This window comes from Semicossyphus pulcher, unplaced genomic scaffold (genome assembly GCF_022749685.1).
Source record: "Semicossyphus pulcher isolate SPU_LCO1_2020_fin unplaced genomic scaffold, fSemPul1.0.p SCAF_5, whole genome shotgun sequence".
Taxonomy (NCBI): Eukaryota; Metazoa; Chordata; class Actinopteri; order Labriformes; family Labridae; genus Semicossyphus; species Semicossyphus pulcher.
Genome location: NW_027211726.1, coordinates 17,806,227 through 17,833,964, shown reverse-complemented (window position 1 = coordinate 17,833,964; position 27,738 = coordinate 17,806,227). Strand labels below are relative to the sequence as shown.

At 44.2% G+C, this 27,738-nt stretch overlaps 1 protein-coding gene across 1 annotated transcript; it reads right to left on the bottom strand.

The window, feature by feature from the left end:
* Positions 1 to 15: 15 nt before the first annotated feature.
* Positions 16 to 27,710, bottom strand: cpne4b (copine IVb). Its single transcript, XM_069681862.1, has 16 exons — positions 27,460 to 27,710; positions 23,559 to 23,749; positions 19,301 to 19,480; positions 16,457 to 16,528; positions 16,171 to 16,245; positions 15,513 to 15,596; positions 15,350 to 15,439; positions 12,450 to 12,548; positions 11,513 to 11,599; positions 9,643 to 9,702; positions 9,409 to 9,542; positions 7,234 to 7,288; positions 6,980 to 7,031; positions 6,362 to 6,495; positions 5,747 to 5,983; positions 16 to 976 (listed from the first exon to the last, which is right to left on the bottom strand). The coding sequence occupies exons 2-16, from the start codon at positions 23,727 to 23,729 to the stop codon at positions 845 to 847; spliced, it is 1,662 nt and encodes a 553-aa protein (XP_069537963.1). The 5' UTR covers positions 23,730 to 23,749; positions 27,460 to 27,710; the 3' UTR covers positions 16 to 844.
* Between the last annotated feature and the right edge of the window lie 28 nt (positions 27,711 to 27,738).

Genomic DNA, 27,738 nt, shown 5'->3' with positions numbered 1-27,738 from the left:
AAGATCACACACAAATGATAAAACCCAAATGTCTTTATTAGAATCAACATGCAGAATACAGAAAAAAACAGTTTTCAGCCCACAGATGAGTGTCTACCACACACACTTTTTCTATCCTCCCAGAACTCTTTACAATGTAAGAAGGTTATTAAGAAATTATTACAATTATTTTGTTCTTTATTTCCATTTAGCAAAATCTCAAAGAAATCTGTAGAAAAGAACCCAAAAAAACCACCCAAGAACACCCTGAATGTCACTCAAATGACAGAGATACTTTATTTCATAACTAGCAAGCGGCTACTGGAGATTGGATATTAGCAGGGGTTGAATTATGCATGCATTTATGCAGTTTACTAACAGGGGCGCTACCATTCCCATAAATAACATTTGCAATGCTAATTGGAAGCTTTTTACAGCTGTGCGATCACATATGTTTGGCTTTTCTACCCACAAATCTTTACTTGCTAGTTATCTAAATAAGGTAGGAGTGTCATTTCTTTGGGTGGGCTATAGTGGTCAGAGTCCGCATGCTGGTTCAGAAGACTGCTCTTATTTCTATAAACATCTTTCAGATATACAGTAGATAGTAATAATTTCCCAGGTGATGCCATTGTGGCCGAACATGCAATAGTCATCAATGTAGTAGTTCAAATTGTTTCACCAGAACGAGCTAAATCTCTGAGCTAGACTACTGTATGTTTGAGTACATGTTTGTGTGTGTGTGCTTGTGCTTTTGCATGTGTATATGTATTATACAGTACAGAAAGTATATATATATGATATATATATATATATATATATATGTATATGTGTGGGTGTGTTTGAGTTTGCATGTATTCCATTGTCAGGGGCTGAAGGTCCTTGTGGACTCGTAGTCCGACATACACTTAGGTTTGATGCCTTTAGCGTTGTAGTAATCCACCACCTGGTTCGGGACTTCTGCCAGAACACTCTTAGCCAGTGCAGCCGGGGAGGCCTGAAAACACACACACACATACACACACACACACACACAGACGGGCAGAGAGAAAGGAGAGAGGTCACAAATCATCACCAGTCATGCTGTCATGAGCCAATCTAGTTTAGTTATGTTTTTGTCTTGTATTTCAGTGTTCAGTTATCATTTCTTGTTTTACCTTATCTCTTTGTCTCCCTGTCATGAGTTCTTATTGTTTAGTTTTGTATTTAGTTTATTCTGTGTTCTTGTCAGTGTTTAGTCTTGTTTAGTTAAGTATTTCACTTGTGTCTCTTTGGTTAGATCATTTCCTGTTTTACTTTGTCACCTTGTCTCTCGTGTTGGTCCACTTCCTGCCTTTGTGTGTTTTCCCGCCTGTTTGATTCTGTGCCCTGCCCTGATTGTTTTCACCTGCCCCTTGATTGTCTCACCTGTGTCTGATTAGCCTCACCTCCTAAGTTTATTTAGTCTTTGTGCTCCCCTGTCTTGTTGCCTGTTCATTGTCATCCATCATACGTGAGTCTATGTCTTCCATCGTGTGTTAGTCTATGTCCATGACCTTACCCTGGATTGTCTTCGTGCCGTGATTTCCTCGTGTCTCTTGGATTACCTGTTCCTGGTTTTGTTTGTGAGTTTTTTGCTGTGTCTTTTGATTTTCCTTTTTGTCTTTTGTTGGATTTTAGATTTTGTTTTTGCATTTTTGCCTTTTGTTTATTAAATCCATTATCTAAGTCTGCATCTGGGTCCTCAACCTTTTTGTTTAAATCAAAACCCTGACACATGCGTGGTTCAAGGATGCTAGAATTTACAGTTGAGCCTGATACTGTCGAAGGTCCTGACCAGGGAGACTGATGTGATCAGACAGGCTCATTTGACAACCTGAAAACATCCCCGCTCTCACCTTATTGTCCTCTAGAATCATAGCTGGGCTTCTATAGAGGTTCTCAAGGAGAACAACAGCATCATATAATGCAAGACAGCACTCTTTAAACAATGCTTATTTAAATAATCAATTACAGTGTACTTGTGTTTATTCCTATCCAATTTCAATTTGAATAATTGCAATAATAAATTTGATTATTAAAATTTGAGGTAACTTAAAGTGGTAATCTCGAAGATCTCAGTTTCGTTCTCTTTGGCGGCACCTATGTTGATAACGGTAATTGCGGGAGCACACTTCCCAGATATCCCGACAGTGTCGCGCATGTGACGTCCACGGTAACTCTTGATTTTCCTCGCTGACAGGTGCTTTCCTTTTTAGATTTGTTTGCCTTCATCTGAGCGTCTCTTATTGTTGAAGTTGTATCTGTAGTCATTGATCTTTTCTTTGTTTGTTCAGCCATAGTAGATTACTGTTAACTCGCAACACTTGCAGAGACCGGAAAAGCAGCCGCTTAGCTCCGCCTATCCTCTCTGGCAGACCAACCCCTGCTGGGTGATGGAAAACGCGTCACTAACTGGCCTCTGCTTGTGATTTTTTCCACAAAAGTCGCCACAGACACCCAGTCTGTAATAATGCAAATGCAAAGGCTTTCACCAGTGGGCCATAGGCTCAATCACCATTGTGTTAGCTCATTGGGCGATAGATAGTGACTTTAATTATTACTTTAAGGCTCAATAAGTCCTTTCAAAATATTCACAGAAAAGGAATATTTTCCAAGTAGGAACTTAATTGGAAAAACCCAGCATGTTCTAAACCTCAGCAAGCATCTAAATGGGGTTTTGGATTTGGTGGATGGTTCAGCACGAGGGCAGTTATTTTTGTACTTCTCTGTGACTATATACAGATCCTCTTCTGTTTATGTAATGAATCAGTAATAAGAAACAGTTGGTAACAAAACCCCTCTCAAAGGTGTCTAGAATTCATCATTAAGGCAGATTTTTGTTATGTCATAAAAAGTTGAAGGTTTTATTCAGCCAACTTACAGAGGACTGAAGTGATTGTTCCTCTTTAAATGCACAGTAAAATTAATAATAGTTCTAAAGTTCCAAAAAAGAGTGAAAAAAAAATTCCAATGCAAACATGAACACACACACTCATACAGTAATTACGTCCATCCTCGTCAGCGAGCACACACATGCTCCCGCAGTGCGCACACCCCACAATCCTCAAAGTCAGAGGGTCTGTCGTACTCCGTCTCACATAATTCCCCGAGACAATGCATCATCAAAGTGCAGCCCCCCCCCTCCTCTCATTTCCACCCTCCTATCTACCTGTTATCCCCCCACTCTGCCTGTCACACAGCAGCTCCGTCCTGCTAATCCCCTCTGAAAAGAAACGACAGAGCAGAAAATCACCTCTCCACCTCTGTCACACACTCCCCTGCTCCCTTTTGTCTTTAGCCTCGGTCTCCTGTTGACTCCCCTTCCAACACCACCACCACCAAAGACACTCTCCCTCCACCTTCCTCTTCTGTTTCCTCCTGATTTACTTTTCACTCCCCTTGTACAGCTCCCTCCTCTCTCTCTCTCTCTCTCTCTCTCTCTCTCTCTCTCCGCACTTTCTGGTAAACTATATGTTTCCTCTCCTTCCCTCACTCTCCCCCCTCTCTGTCTCTTTCTGTTCAGCTGGGATGTAATTGGTTGATTTCTCAACCTGTCACAGACCAAACTCACCATAACAGAGCTGGCCAAACACACCCTGTCAAAGCCAAGTAAAATTAATACTGCCAGACACACATACAAACACACTCACACAAACAGGCAATGAGCAGAGAGCTGATGTGTTTTGACGAGCACACGAAGCACATTACGCCCACACACTCAAAACCCATTGCCCCCTGAATACAGCACTGGTTGCCATCCATCCAAAATACGCGCACACGCGCACACACGCACGCACACACGCACAAATAAAGATAAAGCCACTGTTAAAGTAGAACTTATTAAATGCCCGTGATTGCTCTTTCCACAGTGGATACTTTTGTTGTGCAACAACAAAACGTTTCAAACATCGAGCACAATAATCTGCAATCAAACACTGGGTCTGCCTCTTGCTCTTATTTACTGCAATCACACATTTCCACATATTCCCCCTACATTTATGGTCAGCAATGTAGTTCAAAAAGTATTTTTAGCGTGTTCATTGGGCAGCAAATGTTTCCCAGGCACGCCTGAAGCTCTAACATTGATGCATTGGTTTGTTTTAGGGGAGTAATCCAACAGCAGATGTCATTCTCCCCATTAGGACGGCAGAGCTATCAGTCACAGCAGCTTGTGTTAATACTCAGTTGGCAAAAAGAAAAGATATATACATGATCTTTATGTTCTGTGTTGCAGTAAAACAGTGCTGCTTGATTTGTTGTTGCTGTTGTTTTTGGAATATCATCTGTTGAAGCTCCTTAAGTCTGAGTTTACTTTTCCTTTTAAAGCTACTCAGTGCAACCTTTGCTTTAAGTGGTAATCTCCAAGAAGAAGAAGTTTCGTTCTCTTTGGCGGCACCTATGGCAATAATCGGTGATTGCGAGGGCAAACTTCCCAGATATCCAGACAGTGTCGCATGTGTGACGTCCACAGTTTGCTCCGGTTGTAACTCTTGATTTTCCTCGCTGACGGTCGCTTTCCTTTTCAGACTGTTTGCTTCATCTGAGCGTCGAGTTTGTTTCTTTTTCTTTGGATTTTCACTTAGTTTTGAAGTTGTATCTGTAGTCATCGATCTTTGTTTGTTCAGCCATAGTAGATTACTGTTTACTCACAACACTTGTGTTACCTCATTCAGCGATAGACAGTAACAGACATTTATTTACATGAAAATCTTCCAGATTGTTACTTTAACAGCTCCATGTTGCAGTTGCAGGAAGTGTTAAAATGTCGTGTAGCAGATTAATGAGAAAGTCAAATAAACTGAAGGTTGTGTTTCGTTGAAGTCCACTCTCCTCTCTCAAATCCTTAGACTCAGTTCATCACTCTGCTCTTAAGATTCATAACTGGAGATCCCTACAACACTCATCATTGTATTCTGTAACAGAGGCATGACAAACTTGTATCTTTTTTATCTATAAACCCCTCACTGAAGATTTACCGCCCTACACATCATCCATGCTGAACTGGACCACTGGATCCTCACAAACTCGCTCGCGTTTACTCCAAACTTCGAAAATCCGCCTTTCGTTTTTGTGCTCTAAATATGTAGGAATACTTAATCACATTGTTTGTTTTCTGTCCTTTTATTGTAGAGAGTGAGAGGACAGTTGATAGTGTCCGAGACACGGGAGGAGAGAGTGGGGATGGCACGCGGCAGGGGGGCCGAGGGTGGGAGTCGAGCCCGGGGTCGCCGCATCGAGGACTGTAGCCTCTGTATATGGGACGTGTGATTTAAGTGCTGAGCCAAACCGGCACCCCTTGTGTTGACGTTGTTTATCTGCAGTAGATTTGTTGTGGGACAGATTTGCTGCTATTATTTAAAATACGGCTGTTTTAGACACAAGAAACGAGCCTTGTTTGATATAAAAACAGACCTCACAGCCGGTGTTTGTGGCCCCGATGTGAAATCACTTATTGTTTCATGACCAGATACTCTTGTATGACCTGATATTTCTTCTTCCCTTTCATACTGCTGTTCAGCTCCTCTGTAGTTTTGCATGCTCTAAAAAAGCAGCCACGCAAGGAACCAAAAAAAGCTGACGAATAACATTTAGTGTGTTACAAAACCCCTGCTGCTGCAATCTTAAAAAGCGCCTCATTTGTTTATGTCTTGATGTTGCCTGATTCCCCTGAGATTCTGACATATTTTCTGCCTTGAATGCATTTCTAGAAGGATTTTTTCCCCCTCTCCTCCAAACCTGCACCCACATGTTTGAAGTCCTTGAAGGGGACGAACTGGACGATGTCGCGGAGCACCGGCTCGCCCTTCGGCGAACGCAGGATCCCGTCGTCCCCGTCCAGTATCTGCATGTCCGTGAAGTCCGCGTTGCCGACGCCCACGATGATGACGGACATGGGCAGGTGGGAGGCGTGCACGATGGCCTCCCGCGTGTCCGCCATGTCGGTGATGACGCCGTCCGTCAGGATCAGCAGGATGAAGTATTCCTGAGGGGAAGGGAAAGATGGATGTAAGGAGGGAGGAATGGATGTTCGATGACTTTTATGTTTTAAAGTGGTGTCTTGTCAGAGGCTAATTTGAATAAAACTCATTCTAAGCCACCAGAGAGCCACAGAGAAGCGGGAGGCATTAAGTCAGAGAGGAATTCTGCTTTAAAATTTATGACTTGAATTAAATTAATATCAATCACTTCCTTTCTCTTTTCAATTCCCCTCTATGTTCCGTCTTTTTACCTCCTCTGACAACTTTTTTTTCCTGCTCTAATTGCTATTTGTCCTCTCTTATCTCCCTCTGCGCCCGTGCAAACACAAACAGCCACAACAACAGGAACAAAGTGGTGCGGACTTTCTCATTCTCTCCCTCACCATGGCCTCTTTGGTGTGCATCTCCTCGGAGGCGGACGAGGCCACTTTCTGGATGATGGGGGCGATGTTGGTGGGCCCGTACAGCTGGATCTTGGGGAGGCAGTTCTGGTAGGCCTCCACCACGCCTTGGATCCCTGAGACACACACAGATCCTTGTGTATTTGTCCTCCTGATTGTTTTGTGCACTGACCTCACAAGTTCAGCATCAGCATGTGATTGAGTGTAAAAAAGAACCTTAAAGTCCTCACACACACAAGCTTACACGCACCTTCACCGCAGGAACCAAGCTATGTGGGGCAAACAGCGCACAAGCCCATTTCACACATACAGATGAGTGTTGTTTTCTCTGTATCTTCAAGCCTGAAGTACTTGACAAATCTCCCAACTGTGTGTGTGTGTGTGTGTTTAAGTGTGCGCCTGTGTGTTTTGGTATGTGTGAGAAAAGAAGCAGAGAGTGGGGAAAGATATCGAGGGAGAAATATGGGACTGACAGCGAGGGAGAGATGAGAGTGTTTTGGTCCTCCTGTGATGTATGAAAGTGAAAGTTTCTAAGAGTCAAAAAGTCAACAGTGTGTGTGTGCGTGTGTCTTTAAAGTGTGTGTGTGGTAAAAAGCTCACCAGCACATTCAGGATTGTCCTCATCGAAGTTCACGGCGAAATCGTGGGAAACCTTCGTGCGGGGAAGAGAACACAAAGCCGTTTGCACAACGCGATCAGAACAATTTACAGGTGGACGGATGTTGTTCTCTTTTCATGTTGATCAAAGGCAAGCTGCTCCTCAGGAGGAGATCTGAAATCTCAAATAGGCAGAGCTCGCCCTGCTACTGAAAACACACACACACACACACACACACACATCCCAAATGTCCTACCTTGAAGTCAGGTGGTATCAGAGCTCCGAAACCAAATGCAGGGAACATTTTATCGCTGGAGAAAGAGAGAGAGAGATGGGACATACTTTAAGAGAAGGAGACGGGTACAAAACTTGGGCTTCATTCACAAAGTAGGAAAGTTTACACGCAGATCTGTGCTTCATGAATGTTTCAATACCTGAGTTTGTTGCACACTGTGAACAAAACTGTCTCGGACCGTGCGAACGCGTAAATGATGAAGGCGTGTCAGTCTTGACACCTAACTTAATGCATCACATATAAAATCCACCCATCCATTATCTGTACCGCTTATCCTGTTCAGGGTCGCGGGGAGGCCGGAGCCTATCCCAGCTGTCACTGAGCGAGAGGCGGGGTACTGGAGTGATCACCTGTCAATCACAGGGCTGACACACGGAGACAGACGACCTTTCACTCTCACACTCACTGTCAATTAAGAGTCGCCAGTGAACCTAACTAGCATGTCTTTGGACTGTGGGAGGAAGCCAGAGGACCCGGAGGGAGCCCACGCATGCTCGCTGAGAACATGCAAACTCCATGTCCGAACCGGGATTCGAACCAGGAACTTTCCAGCTGTGAGGCAACCTTTGAGTAAAAGTTCTTGCTGGATGTCCAAACTGTCGCCCTCATTTCTTGGAATTATCAATTTTAATGGTTCGTTTCATGTTGATCCGGAGCGATCCCGCGGTGCTCGTCCTCCTCCTTCTTCTGGTCTATTATTCTCTTTTCGCAGCAACTTTAATGCCATAACATTTCTTCTTCTTTTTACCTGAGCTGCAGTCGGTGTCTTATGGGACAAAACAATCCCCGTTTAGTTATTTCAGTCCAAATATTTTATTTTCTCTTTTGCCAACTTCATTCCAAGGAAAATAAAACCCTTTTTTATTTCTGTCTCCGTTACTGTTGTTTCAATTTCTACCATCTTGAAATTCATTTGCTTTTTTACAACTTCGCCGCTTCCTTTATGACACACCTCTAAGGTATTGCATGTCCTTGCATAGAGAATATACAATATATGTATAGGGATATGGCAGTATGCTGAATTAAAATAACAGGCACGTGTTTCAATTTACAATGATTCGGATTTACAAACATGCAGGTATTTTTTTTAAGATTATTTTTTAGGCCTTTTAAGCCTTTATTTAAAGCGAGTACAGACAGGGGAAGAGAGAGTGGGGCAGAGCAGAGGGCCAGTGCATCGAGGGCTACAGCCTCTGTACGTGGGCAGCGTGATTCAAACACTGAGCTCAGTGACTGTATAGATAGATGGATGACGCGTCTCCATCTGCTCTCGTACGGAATTGGTGCCAAAATCCCCCCCGTGACGGGCGCTACCATTTTGCAATGGTGACGTCATTTGGAGCCAGAGTTGCGCAGTGGAGATCAGTGGGTGACGCCGCTGTAGCCACTTTTGCTAACCAAAACACACACTTAACTTACTGAAAAAAACAGCAAAGATCCCGCACGTCGGCATATTTAACAGCAGAGCAGCTGCTTGTGTTGGTCTGAAGCAGACGTTCACAGATATGGAAACTTCAGTGACTGTAGTGATTGTTTTAGTTACGTCTCCTCTCGCCGTTCCTCCTCCACTCTGCTAATCAGTAACAGATCGACTGCAGGAGCCGTATTTGTCGACACAGCTGTCAATCATCCTTTTGACAGCATCAAATAACTAATTAAAAATAAACTTGTCACAAAAATAAACACTTGGACGTAAATCAGCACGATAAGAACTAACTATGATGACAGAAACCATGTTTGAGAAACATGTATTTGACATGTACCTATGACCTAAACTGCAGCCAGTCAGCAGGGGGCGATAGGGATGTTTTGGCTCCACTTTTATGGAGCTGTCATGTCGTCCATCTTTTTATACAGTCTATGCTGAGCTAAGCCGGCGCCCCTCGTGGTTTTAAGAACAAGAATATGTCTCGTGAATCAGAAGGTAATGTTGTATTCACGCTTTTTCATGCACACTGTATATAAGAGTGAATGAGGCCCATTGAGAGCTGAAGATTTATGAGACATTTTACATTAAACACATTGAGATCTCCTCGCACAGAACATTTACTCTACTGAGGGGAAATCTAGTGTGCACATGTGTGTGTGTCTGAATGTGTGGGTCGGCTAAATGATGATGGATGGTGAGGTTTCTACCTGTCATAGTCTTGGCAGATCTCCCCGACAGCAACCAGCGCTTTCAGGTACTCATTGGGCTGGTAGGGGTGGATGTAGTGGAGGGAGCAGCTGTTTCTGGGGTCCCCATTGGATGCTGTGAAGTCTATTGCCACCTGGGACAGAAACACACACACACACACTCACACAGCATGAGTGGGCATGGACAGACAATGACATGTAAATACTGAGGAGATTGTATGTGACAAAACTTACTGTGAACTGGATCTGGCAGCCTCCCATAATGTAATCCAGGAAGGAATACATTTTGATTATCTGTCAGGGGAAATGTTTAAATTTAGGCTGCGGCATTGATTCAAGGTCGGATACGATAGAAGCTCGATGAGGTGGATGTAGCTGTGGCTGAGGGGCGGCGGCGCTTGAAATTAATGCTGAAATAATTAATCAGTTAGTTAATGGAAAATGAACTGATAACGATTTTGACATTCGTTTAAGTGTTTGTTGTTAAATTGAGCAAAAATGGCAAACGTACAGATTCCAGCTTCTCAAATACAAGCATTTGCTCTGTGTCTATGTTTTTCTGTCTTGGCTATTGGAGTGGTACATGGAAATGTGACATTTAAACTGTGATTATTTAATCAACCAACCAATTAATTAATGAGTTAAGGACCTGTGTCCGCTAGTGGCCTTTTTTGCATTGGCAGCTCCCACAACCTAAATTTCAGAGCGCTTCTCAACGGCACTTACAGTTGCTAGGTTACGAAAGTTGTCTGGTGGAACTTCCGCCCTTGGTAGCGACTGTCGACTGTATAAAAAGATGGACAACATGACAGCTCCCTAAAAGTGAAGCCAAAACAAGCCTGCTGACTGGCTGCAGTATAGGTCATAAAGCCCGCCTCCTCCATGTTAACAGATGGGACATGAGTCAAACTATAAAATCAAATTACACGCCTGATACATTTTTCTCAAACATGGTTTCTGTCATTATAGTTAGTTATTATCATGGTGATTCACATCCAAGTGTATTTTTAATTAGTTATGTGATGCTGAATCATGATTGACAGCTCTGTTGACAAATTCACATCTGCAGCCAATCAGTTCCGGGTGAGCAGAGTGGAGGATGATCCGCGAGTGGAAACGTAAATAAAACAATCACTACAGTCATTGAAGTTTCCATTCCTGTGAACGTTAACCTCAGACCAACACAGAGAAGCTATTCTGCTGTTAAACACGCCGGTGTGCGGGATCCTTGCTGTTTTTTCGGTAAGTTAAGTGTGTGTTTGGATTAGCGGAAGTGGCTACGGCCGCTTCACTCACCGATCTCTGCTGCGCAGACTCTGGCTCCATATGACATCGCCATCGCAAGATGGCAGCGCCTATCACAGGGGCTATTTTGGCATCAATTTTGTACAATGGGAGCAGATGGAGACGCGTTGTCCATCTATATATACAGTCATTGGTAGCGACCGTTCATCTGTTTTGTTCAAGGAAATTTAACAAAGAAAACATAAAAACAACGGAAAAGACTCGTGTCCTGGCATTAGCAGCAGCGCTACCTGGAAATTGTACCCTCGAAAAAACGAGAGGATTAGTTTCTCGTCTGCCATTGTTGTTGACAAAGTTGATATCAGAAGTCCCGCCCCTTCTTGATTTTTATTGGTTGGTGAGGGAGAGGTGACATTGACGAGCGTGCTGGTGTTGCAGATGTTGAACTATTTTCAACTGGGAGCGCTGTGAGCAACAAAAAACTGCATTCGTTTTGTATAGAAAATAGGTGCTGCCAATGCACAGGCTGGACACAGGCACTAGAGGTTCAATGTGGAGTTATTTCACCATTAGTAGTGCAGTGAAGCAGTTCATTTATAAGTGGGTCATGCCTGAGGATGCACATGCAAGAAACAGGGTTTACTCTATTTAAATCATAGCCATTTGGTAGCAGTAAGGACAGAAGAAGCCCAGAAATGTGTTAATAAAGAAAGAGAAGAAGAAGGCTACACGCAAAGAAACATGGAATGTTGGGAATAAAAAAATATCATCATGAAAAAAGTCATTATTTGCAGGCGACCTTGATGTTTAAGACTTAAACATGGAGGGGCTGCAGGAGGTAGATGCTGTGTTACTTCACCTTACAGTGGTTGAGGATGACAACACCCGAGTTTCTGTAATTCTTCTTCTTCATCTGGTATTTGGGGTTGATGCACTCCCATTGAATCTAGGACAAACACACACAAATTCATGTTAGCATTGATGGTGAAACTTTGGGTGTGAGAATGGAAGAAGTGTTATTCTTCACACATCACTTTAAGATACCAGACTTTAAAAAAAGGAATTTATTAAGATGAACAGGTTTTGTACATTTGCCAAAACACAGAGAGCTCTAAGAACCATGCTAGCTTAACACTCTCCAATCTGACAGAGAAAGGTGTGAATCTAAAACATTTTAATTTTTATGATGCAGCTTCATTGACAGCAATCTCGGAACCCTTCGGCTATAGTCTGACGACGATGTAGCCTCTGTGGCCAACGATGAACATGTCGGGCGTATAGCCAGCGGTTAGCGATAAACCCAAGACTTTTCCAAGCGCATTTTTCTGGCAAAATACGACTTTATTGCTGTCTTAAAGAATATTTTTAGCTTTATTTGTGTTTTTACATTTAGTTTTTCGCCTTTGTTCAGAGAGAGGAGAGAAGAGAAGAGAGTGGGGATGACACGTGGCAAAGAGCCAAGGGTGGGAGCCGAGCCAGGGGCCACCGCGGCGAGGACCATGGCCTCCATGTGGGACGCGTGAGCTGAGCTAAACCAGCGCCCTACTTGCATCTTTCTACTTATATTTTCTTTTGGGATATTTAAGATATCTTTGACTCATTTGTGATCAAATTTTAATTGTGTACTAGTTGAAATTCTGAGATGCCCGATTCTGAGAGTAAACTAAAGCTGTAATGATAGTGCCTATGAACTTTTATTACAGTATATACAGGGTAACCATTTTAAAATGACAAAGATCCAACTGTTATCAAACTATTGTTCATCTTAATAGAAGTGTAAGTCTTTGTGTGCTCACCTGTTTGCCCTCCTGCTCTGCTCTCACCTCCTTAAAGGTGGTCTGAAACTCCCCAATGAAGTCGTGTTTTCCGTTTGAGTCCCAGTCCCAAACTGTGCACTGGAACGGACACAAAGACACACACATTGATTCAGTTAGCGCGCAGCTGCAACACTGTCACCCAAACACACACACACACACACACACACACACACAGGGGCTGGTGGCATGCAGGGAAATGCCATGCTGAATGATTGATAAGGCGGTGTTAGTGGGGGGGCAATGGAGCGGTGAAATATTAATCTGAGGATGCTGAGAGGGACGTGGCTTAAGAGACAGCTTTATGAGTGTGCGCGCGCGTGTGTGTGTTTAGGCGTAATAGTTTGTTTCTCTCAAAGGAGCTCGTAGATAAAGAAAAATGGCCTCAATCAGCAGTGAAAGGTGCGGGCGGGTCAGCGGGCCGAGGCTGCTGCACGTCATAAAGAAACAATTCTGCTATTTCAAAATGTGACAAGAGGCATCAATATCAGGGCTCTCTCGCTGAGTTTGTGCAATCAATACTGTTCAATACAGGTGGTCAATAGAGGCGCGCTAACACACGCGTGTGCAGAAAAATGCTTCCACTGTAATGAAGGTTTAATGGTTGTGAATGAGTCAATTTGCGGTTGAGCTTCGTGACCTTCTTGTCCGAGGTCGCTGCAACGACCGGCGATCAGAACCAATCCAGCAACGCTTGATTAAAAACGACCGACAGTAATCCCCTTCATTTCCTGTCGCCCACTTACACTCCCGAGTGCCCGCACCTGAAGTGTGTGTGTGTGTGCCTTTTTTCTGTGTGATCATTTGTGGATTGTTTTTGACAGTCATTTTTAGTGTGTCAAGGAGAGAGTGTTCGTTTTTTTTGCAGCCTTGCTTCCACTTCAACTTGCCGAGAGCTGAGGAGAGAGTGATGAAAAAATGAAGAGTGTTCGTTCCGTTCAGTGCGTGCTAACTGTTGGATGGAGAGGCAGAGAGAGAGGGGGGAGCAGACGGAGGTGAGGAAAAGGGTAAGGAGAGGCACAAAGGGAGAGACGGACGGACCTCGCACAGGAGGGTTATGCATTTATGCATCGGTCAGTTAAGAGCCGGTGAAAAGGATGCACTGGTCTGAATAGAAATCTCTGCCCTGCCATTTCTCACATTGATGCTTCAAACAGGTATCCCTGGAAACCATAGCCGATGGTGGGCATGTGTGTGTGTGTGAGTGTGTGTGAGCCCTTTCTCCTGCTGTCAGGAGCCATGCAGAGTTAAGACGCCTCTGAATATTTAATGCACATCTCATGTTTATTCATGGGAAAGAATAACTGTTTGGAGCTGATGTGCGGCCGCTGCTTTCACACAAACGAGCGCTCGCAGACGTAGCCTGGGAAGTAAAGGTGAGAGTTTAGGGCGTCCACTGAGCTCTTTCACACCCTTCAGGCTCTTTAAATAACACAGCGGCATCAGGAAAAGGCAGCACATGACCTGAACTCAACTCATCACTGGGAGAGGAAGACGCCTGAGGCTGCTTTCATGGTTTATTTGAGCAAAACACTTACAGTTTGTGGCACTTTAGCAACGTCTTTTCTTTACAAATCTCACCATTCGTATGCAGCACAGATAAACACCTTGTAAAGAATCACCTGCAGGGCTTCAGGTGCTTCTTTTTAATGTGCAGTGTGCCTCCCCGAGGGAGAACTTACAAGGGAGCTGTGTCAAAGGTTTTTTTGCACGCTGAGGTTGCTGCAGGTTATATTCAAGGTTAAAGGAGCAATTGGCCCCTGGAAAAAGCCACTGTCAGTCAAAGCTGGTGTTCTCTGTAATCGATTTAAGCAATAATGTTTGAAATTGGCGCCATAGCTGTGGAGAAAGTTGTACAAACAGCTCGTGGTTTCACCCATTCTACATTCCTACAACACCCAGCATGCATTGCGCCCCTCCCTCTAAAAGGAACTGCCCCGCGAGAGACGCTGGAATGAAATACTACCGTTTTCACTGCAGGCAATGATTCAGAGCGGTACAGAATCCCAAATATGACGAGAATATACCGGTGGATCGTCTAAAAAATCTTCAGGTCTGCAGTCTACATTTCAAACCTGACGATTTTGAACGAGACATGACATTGGAGAAGGGCGTCTTATATGCTTTCCCACCGAAATTAGTGCGTTGACGCAGGTTTTCAGACCTGGGAAGACCCGCTTATTAATGTGGATTGTCTCTTTTCCCATTGCCAGTGAAGTATCCTCCTTTCGGTCTCTTTTCTGCTGCGTCACCGTCTGACGTCACAAACGTTAGTAAACAGTGAAGATGTTACGGTGGTTAGGTCTTTATTGTACCTATTACTCCTTCAGTCTGTTTATCAAACTTGGCGGCGACAAATTTGGAACGATGTCCGATCGCCGCTTGAACGGAGACGGGCGGAATTTGTAGCTGAGATGATGAAGTCACAGGAGTCACAGAAGTTACAGACAGAGCATAGCATGTCACCGGAAAGGGGGGCGGAGATTAGCGTGTCTACACAGGTTTTGCGTTCCCTTCGAAGCCGATTGGAGCTGAGGCGATAATTACCCGGGTCTACTGCAGAGTCATTTGACCCGGGTCTGAATGCCGATTGTAACCTTTCCCACTAAACAAAAAGGTTGTGTGCTCTAGATTGAGAAAGTGTAGTTTAGTGAGCTCCCTGGCCTCCACCAGATGACGCGTTTTACGTTGTCTGGCGGAGGTTTTCCAGCGCCCACTGGAGAAGCAGATAACGTCCTCCAAAGGCACAGAGCAAAATTGCATTTAATTCTACCATAATGACATTAGCTCCCCATAATAGCATGATAGGACTGAGGTTGAAAATCAGTGAACTGGCCATTTAAATTAATCATTTTACTTTAATTTTAAAGCTGCAGACTCACCTTTAGCTCCCTGTCGTGGTTGCCACTGCAGAGTGTGTTCAGAGAAACTTTGAAGGATTTCCAAACTGGGCTCAGGTTGTTCATGACCGTCTGCAAACACATCATTATGTTAACCACAGGCACAAGCAGGGAGTAATGAGCGTGTTTGTGTGAATGTGATTACCTCAGTTCTGTGTACGAGCGACTCGGTCCCGTCGTCATTTATTCTGAAAATCTCCAGAAAAGGATCCGACTTGCTGAAGAAATCCTTGGGAGGGAAGCACACACATGTAAGATGTTGCATCAGATCCTCCTTTGATCACCATAAATCATTCACACACTAACAGAATCATCTTCACCCTGTTTTACTCCGTTTCTTTCTTCTCTCTTCCACCCATCCCTTTCCTGTCCTCTCCAATTTACCCGCCCTCCCCTGCTTCTTCTTCTTCTTCCATCTCTCCCCTAAGGCACAACTTGTTTGGGTTAGTCATCCGTAGCCGTGCATGTGTGTGTGTGTGTGTGTGTGTGCGTGTGGAGGCTGAAAATTAATATAGTTATCTGTGTGTGAGGTGGGGAGGGTGAGATAGGAGGGGGGTTATTAGGGAGAGAGAGAGGAGGCGGGGGGGACCTATCTCTGCAGGCCTCCTCTAATGCCAGATTGTACTCCTGTGTATTGTATTGCTTCATCACCAAATCCCACAGCCCTCCACCCACACACTTCTTCACACACACACACACACACACACACACACACGCACACCTACCTCTGAATGTTAATTCCTCTCATATTTAAAGGGAAAAGCACACAGTCGTTCTAAAAGCGCACACACATTCGCACAAACCTTGTCGTCTAGCTTACGAGCACTGAAGGAGAGTTCAACGTAATCGTCGTTACCCGACAACTCCTCTGCTGTCACCTTTAAATAGGGGAGAGAGAGAGAAAGGGGGAGAGGAGGAGACAGGAAGAGAAGAGGAACAAGGAGGTGAGAGAAAATGAGATGGAAATGAGGAGCAGAACAGACTGAACAGGCAACATCATCAAATTAATTATCTTCAGAGTGTCTGAGTGCGAGAGGTGCTGCGTGTGTGTAACCAAAGAGTGTTCTGACTGCGGGTGCACTGTCATACCGTTATAGAAGACTTCCCCGCAGTGTTTCCCTGCTTGAGTAGAGCTTTGGTCAGTTTCCTCTGAGAGACGATCTGAAACAAAGAAACAAGACTCCTAAAAATCCGCTCACATATTCCCGCGTTTCCCCCTCAGACAGCTCGGCCTGTAAGTGTCACCCTGGTGTCACCCGGCTCTTCTCCTTCATGTTAGCTCACTGCCTGCTTTAACACCCAGCGGACCTGAAGCAGCATGGTTGAGTCACCTTTCTCGCTACCTGTCAAGTGTAATTTCTCTCTGCTGTTGTATCGCTGGTTTGATCTGCCAGCTCTTTGACTCTTTTCACCTTTTACTGTTTGTTTTTTTTTAGCTAGCCAGGTGCTAGCTCTATAGGTGCTATCCATCTGCAGTGGGGTGTTGAGTGTCAGCAGGAGTGTCGACATCTAAATTAGTTTTTCCTCATATAAAAATGCAAAAAGCTTCTGTTAAGATGAAAGAAATGTTACTTTTGATCAAATTCTAATATCATCTTTGCCTCCAACTGTCCAACTATCGAAGTGGTCATTGGGCGAGAGGCGGGGGACAGTCTATCACAGGGCTGACACACAGAAACAGACAACATCCACGCTCACACTCACACCTACGGGCAATTTAGAGTCACCAACTAACCTAGCGAGCATGTCTTTGGACTGTGGGAGGAGGCCGGAGTACCCGCAAGGAACCCACGCATGCACGGGGAGAACATGCAAACTCAACACAGAAAGCTGCACTTCGTCCCAACTGGGATTCGGACCAGGAACCTTCCAGCTGTGAGGCGACAGCGCTAACTAGCCTTCCAACTTGACTTAAACTTGGGGGCAGCAGAAGCTTAAAAGTACAACACTAGGGATTATTACGCCTCTGTCACGTTCGGTCTTCTATGTAAAACACACGGAGGCTGAATGGTGGGGTGAAGTTGTTCCGCCTCTGAGCCGGCATCGGAGGTAGTACAGAGGCAAAACGACATCAGTGTAAACAGCAGAGCCAGCAGGGCCGAACAGCGCATCGTTTGTGTGTATGTGAAGCACGCGCTATTTGTTTACACCTCACGCACGTTTTGCTTTGTAAAAACACACTGGGGCAGCTTCACGCCGGTATTGCTTGGTCCAATGTAAAATGGCAACGGCTGCATGATGGCGGAGCTTCGTTACGGCGCTGAGGCGGAACAGCAGTGTAAAAAGGGCTGCTGATATATTCCTTTTAAGTCAGTGAAGCTAACTAGTTAGCATGCATAGTGGGTTTTTTTTTTACAAATCTAGCAGCTACTGTACAAAGCAACATTAGCAATCACTTTCTGGCCACCTAATAATTTCATTCTGTTTTACACTTAGTGTCTCACAGGTGGAAGGGCGGTGGTTAAGCTCAGTTGGTAGAGCAGGAGCCTCATGTACAGAGGCTACTGTCCTTGTTGGAACCTTTTACTTCCTGTCCATCTTCAGCTATCTTATCCAATAAAGGCAAAAGACAAAATATATCATCTTTAAAAACAATAAAAAGAAAGACACGCTAAGAGTCTGTAGAGCCAAAGGGAATGAAGAGTAGTAAGTGAATTATACTTTAAATGTCTATCAGAGCCACTTAAAGCACAACATGCCTTGTGTAATCACTGACATGCTGTGTGTGACGATACTGCTGACATAATGCAGCGGTGGCATGGCTCCCCCGAGGCTGCGTTTCGCAACAACAACAACAGTAGCTACGGGGGGGCTGTCACTGTACACGCTAAAACATTATCCAATAATTGAAACAGTAATGCAACAAATGGCAGTAAATAAAACTCACACATTTTTAATGCTGCTTTTCTGTTGTTAATTATCACAACATGAGGAAAGCAGTTACTCTGGGGCCTCTGGGGCTTTCATACTGACACTAATATCCTATCCTATCCAAAGCTCTGTGTAGGCAACACTTTCAGCATGTTGTTGTTTAGATACACACAAAATGTTAGCGGCATGTTATTCAAAAAGCTCCCTGGCTCTCGCCTTCAAAATCCCGTTCTTCTTTGTCTTCTTTAATCCCAGTTCTCACCAGCGCTGTAAATCCACCCGTTTATGTTGCTGAAGGGATCCCTAACAACACTTCTCTCTTTCGTTCCGCTCAGCGTGATTTAGCTGGTAATTTCCTGACTTACTCAACTTGTTAATGAGGACCACTGCGATCACATTTCCTTTTTAAAAGCTCCCTGAGATTCTTGAAGCACGTATGAGAAACAAATCTTTAAATATTGATAACGACTGCAGCACTAAGAGCGGCGACAACACCGTTAAGTGAGAAACAAGGCCGTGTGCATTAGCATATGCAAATTTAAATGCATTGAAAACAGAATTTAAATCACCCTCTGGACTTTTTGTGACCAAGGACTCAAGGACAGGGACGGCTCGGCGTAAATGCAGCAAGTGACAACAGACAACCGACCTCGAGTGATTAGGAGTCCATGCACGGCTAAAGTTCGCCCCTCTAATTTAAAGTTGCTCTCTCGCCTTAATTAAAGCGCACATTACCTGATTCCTACGTTTAATATCCTGACAGGCTACATGCACTTTATATAATCCATCCTGCAAGTCTTCCTCTCAATGCATACAGGTTGCATCAGTGCATCTAACAGACTCACCAAACTGTATGTGATAAAATGGTTAATGCACTCACTGATGCACATTAGCGCACTCCTGCATGCATTCATGGTCTCATCATCCGATTCTCTAACGTGTGTTCAGATGTGCATCATATGTGAACTCCAAACTTCATGCATCATTTAGCTTGTGCAGTGACTTGAAGAGCATACACTTGAGAAAGAGAAAGTGTTTATGAATCGCATTTGTGCCACTGACCTGGCCTAAGGTGCACTCCATGGCTCCCAGGAAGTCAGCGTCACGGAGGCCGTTGTTTCCGGAGCTGATGTCGTGAAGCTCGAAGCGGAGCCTCTGCACCTCCTCAAAGTAATAATCCACCAGGAAGATCTTGGAGAAGACCGGGCCGCTGCTGCTTCGGATCACCTCTGTGCGGTCCACCTGCAAACAGGAGACACACACACACACACACACATAAAAATCCAGGCTAACCTTAAAAGTCCAGTGGATTTATGGGAGAGGCAACAACTATTTCTGTGGGTTTATAGATCCCAGAGCTGAGTTGTACCACAGCAAGAGCCCCCGAGGATCACTAAAGTGATGAGTTTTTTTAATGGAATCTGGAGGGTGGAAATATTGAAGTAATAAAACTTGAATTGTAAAATCCATCATGTATTTCTGTATGCAGGAGTCTATTTCATTGTCTTATTATGCCCATTTAAATATGAATTCATTTAATTAACAGTTGACATATTAATGTATGATCTGTAAAATCTCTTATTAATCATTGTTTTAAAGTGGTAATCTCGAAGATCTCAGTTTCGTTCTCTTTGGCAGCACCTATGGTTGATAAACAGTAATTGTGGGAGCACACTTCCCAGATATCTAGACAGTGTCGCACGTGTGACGTCCACGGTTGGCTCCGGTTGAAACTCTTGATTTTCCTTGCTGATGGTCGCTTTCCTTTTTCGACTGTTTGCTTCATCTATCTGTAGTCCATCTTTTCTTTGTTTGTTCAGCCATAGTAGATTACTGTTTACTCGCAACACTTGCAGAGACCGGAAAAGCAGCCGCTTAGCTCCGCCTACCCTCTCTGGCAGACCAACCACTGCTGGCTGATGGAAAACGCGTCACTAACTGGGCGCCGCTTGAGATTTCTTCCACGAATGTCGCATCAGACACCCAGTCTGTAATTCTGCAAAAGGCTTTCACCAGTGGGCTCAATCACCATTGTGTTACCTCATACTGCGATAGATGTGTTATACAGATCTTAAAATCATTTTGTATATTTTCATATACTAACGGTCTAGAAACATGAAAGTACTGTTCTTATTGTTGGCAGTTCAAATCTAAAGAGAGTTTTTGTGCTCCCTTTTCAAAGTGGACTGAGGTATGAAGATTAACATTCAACACACTGCCGCCGCGCATTGATTAAGAACTTCAGCAGATTTTTCAGCAATTGCCACAAACAGCCATTACCACATTGTTCACACTTATTAACTTGACAATTGGGGAAATTGATTTTTTTCTGATGGCTGGAATTGCTTTGACTGAACAGAGGAGCGACTTTAACATTGATCTCACATTTTCTTCTCTGTAACCGCCCGACAGAAAGGAACAGAAAAGCCAAACAAAAGTCTGCCAACAAAACATATTCAGCACAAGCAGCAACAACTGGGTCCTTTTTATAGCTGATAACCCCTTGGCATACACACACACACACACACACACACACACACACACACACAGAGACACACACAGACACACAGACACACAAATACAGAAACACATCAGTGAATGGCATATCATCAGACTCAAGAAACACAAACAGATTTGGCCTTTTTGTGACACTTACCTCAATAGGCTGGCATCTCATTAAAGCAAAACGAATCATGAACACACACACACACGCACGCACGCGCAAATGGCTTAAGCACTCCCTCTGAAAAATTATCCAATTAAGAGACTCTGAATCTGATGGGCAGTGATAACATTTAACAACACAATCCCACAAAGGAGCTTATTGTAACACATACACACTAATTCTCTCCCTCTATTACCCCCTAACACACACACACACAAATTTGCACCAGTGTGTGTACAGAGTCGCTTTTTGTGGCGTCTCCAAAGAGAGTAATGCTGCACTACTTTCTGAGCACTTGATCTTCAGCCCCCCTGGAAAGCGCGCGCCTGTGTGTGTCTGTGTGTTAATGTGTGAAATTTGTGTAACTTGCATAAACATCTGTTACAGCGGGTCACTGCTGCACTGGATGTGTGAGGTTGTGCGTGCGTGTGTGCATGCGCGTGTGGGCGTGTGTATCTACATATTTAAAAGAAGCATATGTGTCTTTTCCAGAACAAGGGGAGGGAGAAAAACAGACAGATGAAGATCTGTTTTATCCTGAAATTCCTCCAGATTTATCTCCTCCCTCATGCTGTGTCCTACAGAGTTCAGCTAATATATTATTTTAATTATTTAAGCAGGAGGTTCTATGTAAGTCCCTGAAACAGCAGGTTTGCTCTTAGAGGGAAAAGGAGGGGAAGTGAAACACTTGGCAGCAATTTCCTCAATGTTCTTTTGTACACCGATAACATTATGACCACTGACAGGTAGAGTGAAGAACAGTGATTATCTCGTTGCAATGGCCCCTGTCAGAGGTTGGGATATGTTGGGCAGCAAGTGAACCTTTTGTCCTCGAAGTTGATGTGTTGGAAGCAGGAAAAATGTAGAAGTGTAAGGATGTGAGCGTCAACCGATCCAACAGAGCTACTGGAGCTCAAATAGCTGAAAAAGTTGTTGCTGGTTCTGATAGAACGGCGTCAGAACACACAGTGCATCGGGCCATGTAGCCACCAACCGGTCAGTGAGACCATGCTGACCCCTGTGCACCGCCGACACCACCTACAATGAGCATCAGAACTGGACCACGGAGCAATGGAAGAAGGCGGCCTGGTCTGATGAACCACGTTTTCTTTTACATCATGTGGGTGGCCAGGTGCGTCGCTTACCTGGGGAAGACATGGCACCAGGATGCACTATGGGAAGAAGGCGAGCCAGCAGAGGCAGACTGATGCTTTAGGCAATGTTCTGCTGGGAAACCTTGGTCATGCCATTCATGTGGATGTTACTTTGACACATACCATGTACCTAAACATTGTTGTTGACCGAGTACACCCCTTCAGGGAAACGGTATTCCCTGATGGCAGTGGCCTCTTTCAGCAGGATGATGCGCCCTGCCACACTGCAAACATGGTTCAGGAATGCTTTGAGGAACATGACAACAAGTTCAAGGTGTTGACTTGGCCTCCAAATTCCCCAGATCTCATTCCAATCGAGAATCTGTGGGATGTGCTGGACAAACAAGTCTGATCCATGGAGGCCCCACCTCGTAACTTAAAGGACTTAAAGGATCTGCTGCTAACGTCTTGCTGCCAGATACCTCAGCACACCTTTAGAGGTTTAGTGGGGTCCATGCCTCGACGTGTCAGGGGTGTTTTGGCAGAAAAAGGGGGATCTACACAATATTAAGCAGTTGGTCCTGCCTTCGGGTGCTGTGAAAATCTATTCTAGAAAGATTTTGTCTCCTTCTATTAGATCAAAAAGAGCCCAATAAAATTTCCAAGGTTTCCCGGAAAAATACGTTTCATGCTCCGATTATTTCAAAATAAAAGCAATTGGGGCAGACGTCTTGTTTTGGAGGGCTTGAGATGAGCTGAGAAACGAAACAAGCACACTTTCCCTTACAAAGTCACAGAAGCATGTGGATATACAGCATAAATTAAATCTATACACATATTTTAAAAAAAAAAGAGATTTCTGTTGCCTGCCTTCCGTGACAATTAGCATCCATTATTTATAAGAACCAAAACATAACCTGCAATTTAGAGTGAGACGGTTGACGCCACAATCACAGCTCTGCACGAGAGCGTAAGTCTTTGATTACACACAATCAGTTAGTCAAACACAAGTTCAATGACGTGCTTGAATAATTTCAATTGTCGTCTTTACGGAGAAATTCTTATTTGAAGAGCAGATGATGATGCGCAATGTTTCCAGACTGGCTGGTGCAGCAGGTCACGGACAAATGAAGTGAGAATAATGTTGGAAAGCGATATTAAAGACGCATCTTTCTAACTGTCACAGAAGGTCGGATCAACTTTGTAGTCTAGTCGAAGCAAAAAACGCAAAGATAGACTGCTTGTGAAAGGTCATGGTGATGTTATATCACTTGGGAATGTTTGTCAAACTTATAGCAAGGCCAATTATTTCTAAGAGCTGTATGGACGGCCACTAAAAGAAGAAGAAGTAGGTCAAATTGTACCCAAGTTCATATTAAAGTTAGAATACACAGTGTTCCAGATTGCATGCAGTTTCACACACCCCTGCAGCTCTCACTCAGATTGTCTTACAATGCATGATCGAGTGTTGGGAGCAATGAACACTTTCATTTTCTGTCTATTAAACTGGAAGCACACTGCCCAGCCTCCCTCATCTCCTCCCTTTTCCCCGTCCGCATACCTCAAACCACTGCCCGTGCGACTGCATCTTCAGCACCACGCAGGGGTCGGGTTTGGAGAGGGCGTCGCGGTCTGAAATCCCCCGGCAGGCCACTCTCAGCTCCACTTTGGTCAGACATGGAGAGCTTATGAAGCCCAGCGTGGCCTCTGCGGACTCGTAGATGTTACTCATGCTGGAGACACAATCACGCACTGAAAGGAGAGAGAGAGGAGAAAAGACAGGCTTAATATGTAGATCGGTAGATGGATGGATGGATGGATAGATAGATAGATACTGCAGTGTATTTATACTGTTGTTTGCTCTGACATGAGCAGGTGCAGTGGCCCTGACTAAGCAGACAGACTCAAACTGTTCAAGGTCAGGACTCTGAAGCCACACACAAGGTCCCCGAATACACATAACACACAATACACACACAACTGTACTGTATTCATGCAAACACACACATAAACATGTTTCTGAATCATGCATTTAAATGTATGTGCATGTTCTCTGTACAGATGAGCACAAACAGATGCATGCACGCACACACACACACACACACACACACAGATGTATACAGTGCACAGCACAGTGCTGAGTAACTAGAACAAATCTCTGTTTCTCCTCAGGTTTCCACAGACTGTATACTGTTCACAGTCCCTAAATAGAATACTGTCAGGCATCTAAGCGCTGTGACACAACCATTTTTGTCCTGATAAATGTCAAAAGACTGAGTAATCTTTTACTAAGTATCTGCCACGTTTCATTTCTTCACAGCTAATTCTTCCGAGTATTAAACTTCATCACACTTTAATTTTAGTCCAGGAAACGTGCTGGTCGAAAACATCACACAGGAGATTTTCTTTATACAGCAGCGGTGGTCAATATCACATAGCAATATATTTAATGGTACGAGGGAGAACTCCTCTCAATCTTAAAGGCCCCAAACAGCCATCAAACTCCCACACAGGTGTTTTTAATTATTCTGCTTAATTAAAACTCCTCTCAGAGCTGTGTGGGCAGGTGCACACTCAGCTTGATTGGCGTCATCCTCCCGCACATTTTACTTTTGTTGCACCTGTTTGACTGGAATAACTTACACCTTAATAGTTCTAATGGAGGCTTGCGACTTAATGTAATTCCCACCTACCCCTAACCTGAGAAGATCCAAGATGTAATTACCCAGATGTACTGTGTGGGTGTGCAGGAACTTTTAAGAAATAGCTCAAATGGTTGGTTAGCTTAGCAATACAGCTGCACAGTCGGCATCATCTGGATGTCAATGCGCAGTGAACCCATCACAAAAGATTGCTTTAATCACAATGAATAAATCGCCTATTCGTCAACTACCCAGAGATTATTGATGGCAGTCTTGTGGCTTCAGTCAGATTAGCAAGCACGATGACTGCTAGCTAAACTTGCTAGAATTAGCAAGCTTTATCGTGCTAGCTAACTGCAAGATTAGCTACGACAATGACTGCTAGCTAAACTTGCTGGGGTTAGCAAGGTTTATTCAGCACTAGCTAACTGCAAGGTTAGCTACCATAATGACTGCTAGGATTCAGGAGAGACTACCTGTTCAAAACAATGACATCAAACATCCCGTATTTTTCTCACATCATGCAGCCCTACTTAGCATAAAGACTGGAAACAGCTAACATAGCTCTAACATTTTGTACCAGCACCTTTAAATCTCATTGAATTTGACCTTCCTCTATTTCCAGTCTTTATGCTAAGCTAGGCTAAATATCACCTGACTGTAGCTTCACATTTAATGGAAAATGTGGTGATAAATTGATAGATAAATAAAACAATAAAAAACTGTTGTAGCATTGTCAATAGAACTTTAACACTCACCCAAAAAGCCCGACTAAAACTAAGCGATATATTTATTACCATAACACTTGAAACACTGCATTGCATGTATATTTATGCATATCTATTTTTCCCAGTCCGTACTGTACATGGAGAACTTGGCCGTAAGCTTTGCTAGCCTCCAGTACAGTTAGTGTTAGCTACCGGGTAACCGCAGCTCTGATGTGCTAGATGGTACAAACTGAATATTAATGCAGTGGTCTGGTAGTATCATCCTTAGGGAGAGGAGCTCTTGGAACTGGGTCTGACTCTGACCTGAATGCCTCTCTCTTCCCCCCTCTCTCTCTCTGCCTCTGTCTTTTTTCCATAATTCATGTTCCATGTGTGTCGGCTGCTGGTGATTATTTTTAGCTAACTTCACACAGAGACGGCTGTACACAGAGAAACGGACGTGGAGAGGGCCACAGGGCAGGTGTGTGAAATACAGACGGCCTGTGTGAAGGTAGCGTGTAGGAAGATGTGTTTCAGTATGTGCATGAGGGTACATTTGTGTGTGTGTGCGGGAAGCAGCAGATGTTTGTCTGTTCCGGTTGACAGCGGATGACACTGACAGTGACGGAGGATGTGCAAGATTTCTTCTGCTGTGGCTACTGAAATAGAGCTGTGAGCAGGGTTTTCCTTTACAGTAGAGCTAAGCGTCAGCTGTGACATGTGTTGCACATTGCCAGAGGTGACAGTAAATTTCATATTAAAGTACACACTGGATTTTGTAGAAGAGGGGGAATCCCAAACAGTAGATTTGCCAAGGCTGAAATGAGTTTATTGAGCTAAAATGCATTTTATTAAAACTGTTGGGGTCTTTGCGTTGACTAAATTTGAACAAGAAGTATTACTGCAGGAAATTGCACTGTTTCACGGTATTATTGTTTACAGAAGCAGCAATCTCAAATAAAAAATTGCAGAATAAAAAGCGGTTTGCATGCTCTGAAATGTGTGTCGAAATCAATATAACAACTTAACTTAAACCAGAACGGTGATGATTGATTGCCAGGCGCTGTAAGATCCCATACAATCATTCCAAGGCTCCTCACTGTCCACTCTTATTCTCCACACTGACACAATCAATCATCCAAGAGCTCAATAGCCATGACCCTTGACTTTGTGTGTGTGCGTGTGAACGTGTGTGTGTGTGTGTGTGTGCGCCTGTGACCGTTCACCTTCACATGTTCCATGTGTAAAGTAACTGTGACAGATGTGACACTAATGATTCAGCCACAGGACGGCCCATAACACTCAAGTACGCTGTCACTTATTGATTATCAGACAGGGAGGAGAAACATCGGCCTGCAGCCACAAGGCAGGCAGCATACCCTCAAAAAACTATGTGACATGTTATGTAGCCCTGCAGGGAGTGTTAATCATGCAAGGTGACGGCGATTGAAGAAAGAGTGGACACATAAAAGGCGGCTGGTGTCTGAGCAAAGACAGAGAGGAGTATCAGAAGTGAAGCAGTCTGGTGTTGCGAACTCGCAGTGTTATTAGAGCTGACAGAAGCAGGGAGAGAGGTTGTGAGAGGGGGGATTAGAGAGATGGGGCGAGAGGAAAAACTGGGGAAAGGCAGGCAAGTGAGAGTGAGAAGGGAACAGAGAGAGGATCGTCCCTCTCACAAGGCTTATCTTGTCTTATAGCTCACCAGACAGAGTCAAATTAAAGCACATCTGTGTAAGATAAGCCTACAAGGTATTTTCCAGTGTAAAAAATCTCTCTAGTCCATGTGGATTTCTTTAGAATAAAATTATGTTGCCTGCCAGTAAAAGAGGCAGTTTTATCATCTTTTTTTTTTTACTACTGAATAATCAGTAAACCCACTCAAAAAAGTCACACAAATATGAAGCAGGTTTTTCCTCACAGCTGTTTCAGGCTATAAACATCTGCTGCATCATATACACACTGTAGGCTCTTTAAATTACAGCACAATACAGAAATAAATGTGCAGGGTAAATTTTTGGAACAGCCCATACAGCTCTCATACATGCACCGGAGTAAGACATGCACCGTCCGGGCTGCTGATGCTGCTGCTCTCTCCTGCTGAGAGAAAACTCACCTCAACGACCTGGAGAAAAGATCCGAGCGGAGCCGAACAACTTCACCGCCGTTTAGTTCACAATCACGGATGCCTCAGCGCCTCCGGACCCATCTCCCTCTCCCTCACTCTGTTTGTCTATATGTTTCCCCCCTCACACTGCAGAGCTCAGCCGGTTTTGGCGCTGACAGCCTCACAGAGATGCTTTCTGATTCCCACAGGACAGGAACGGTGAGGATGCACTCCTCGCGCCTGGGTTTACTCTGGGTGAAAGATGGGGAGGAAGAGGAGGAGGAGGAG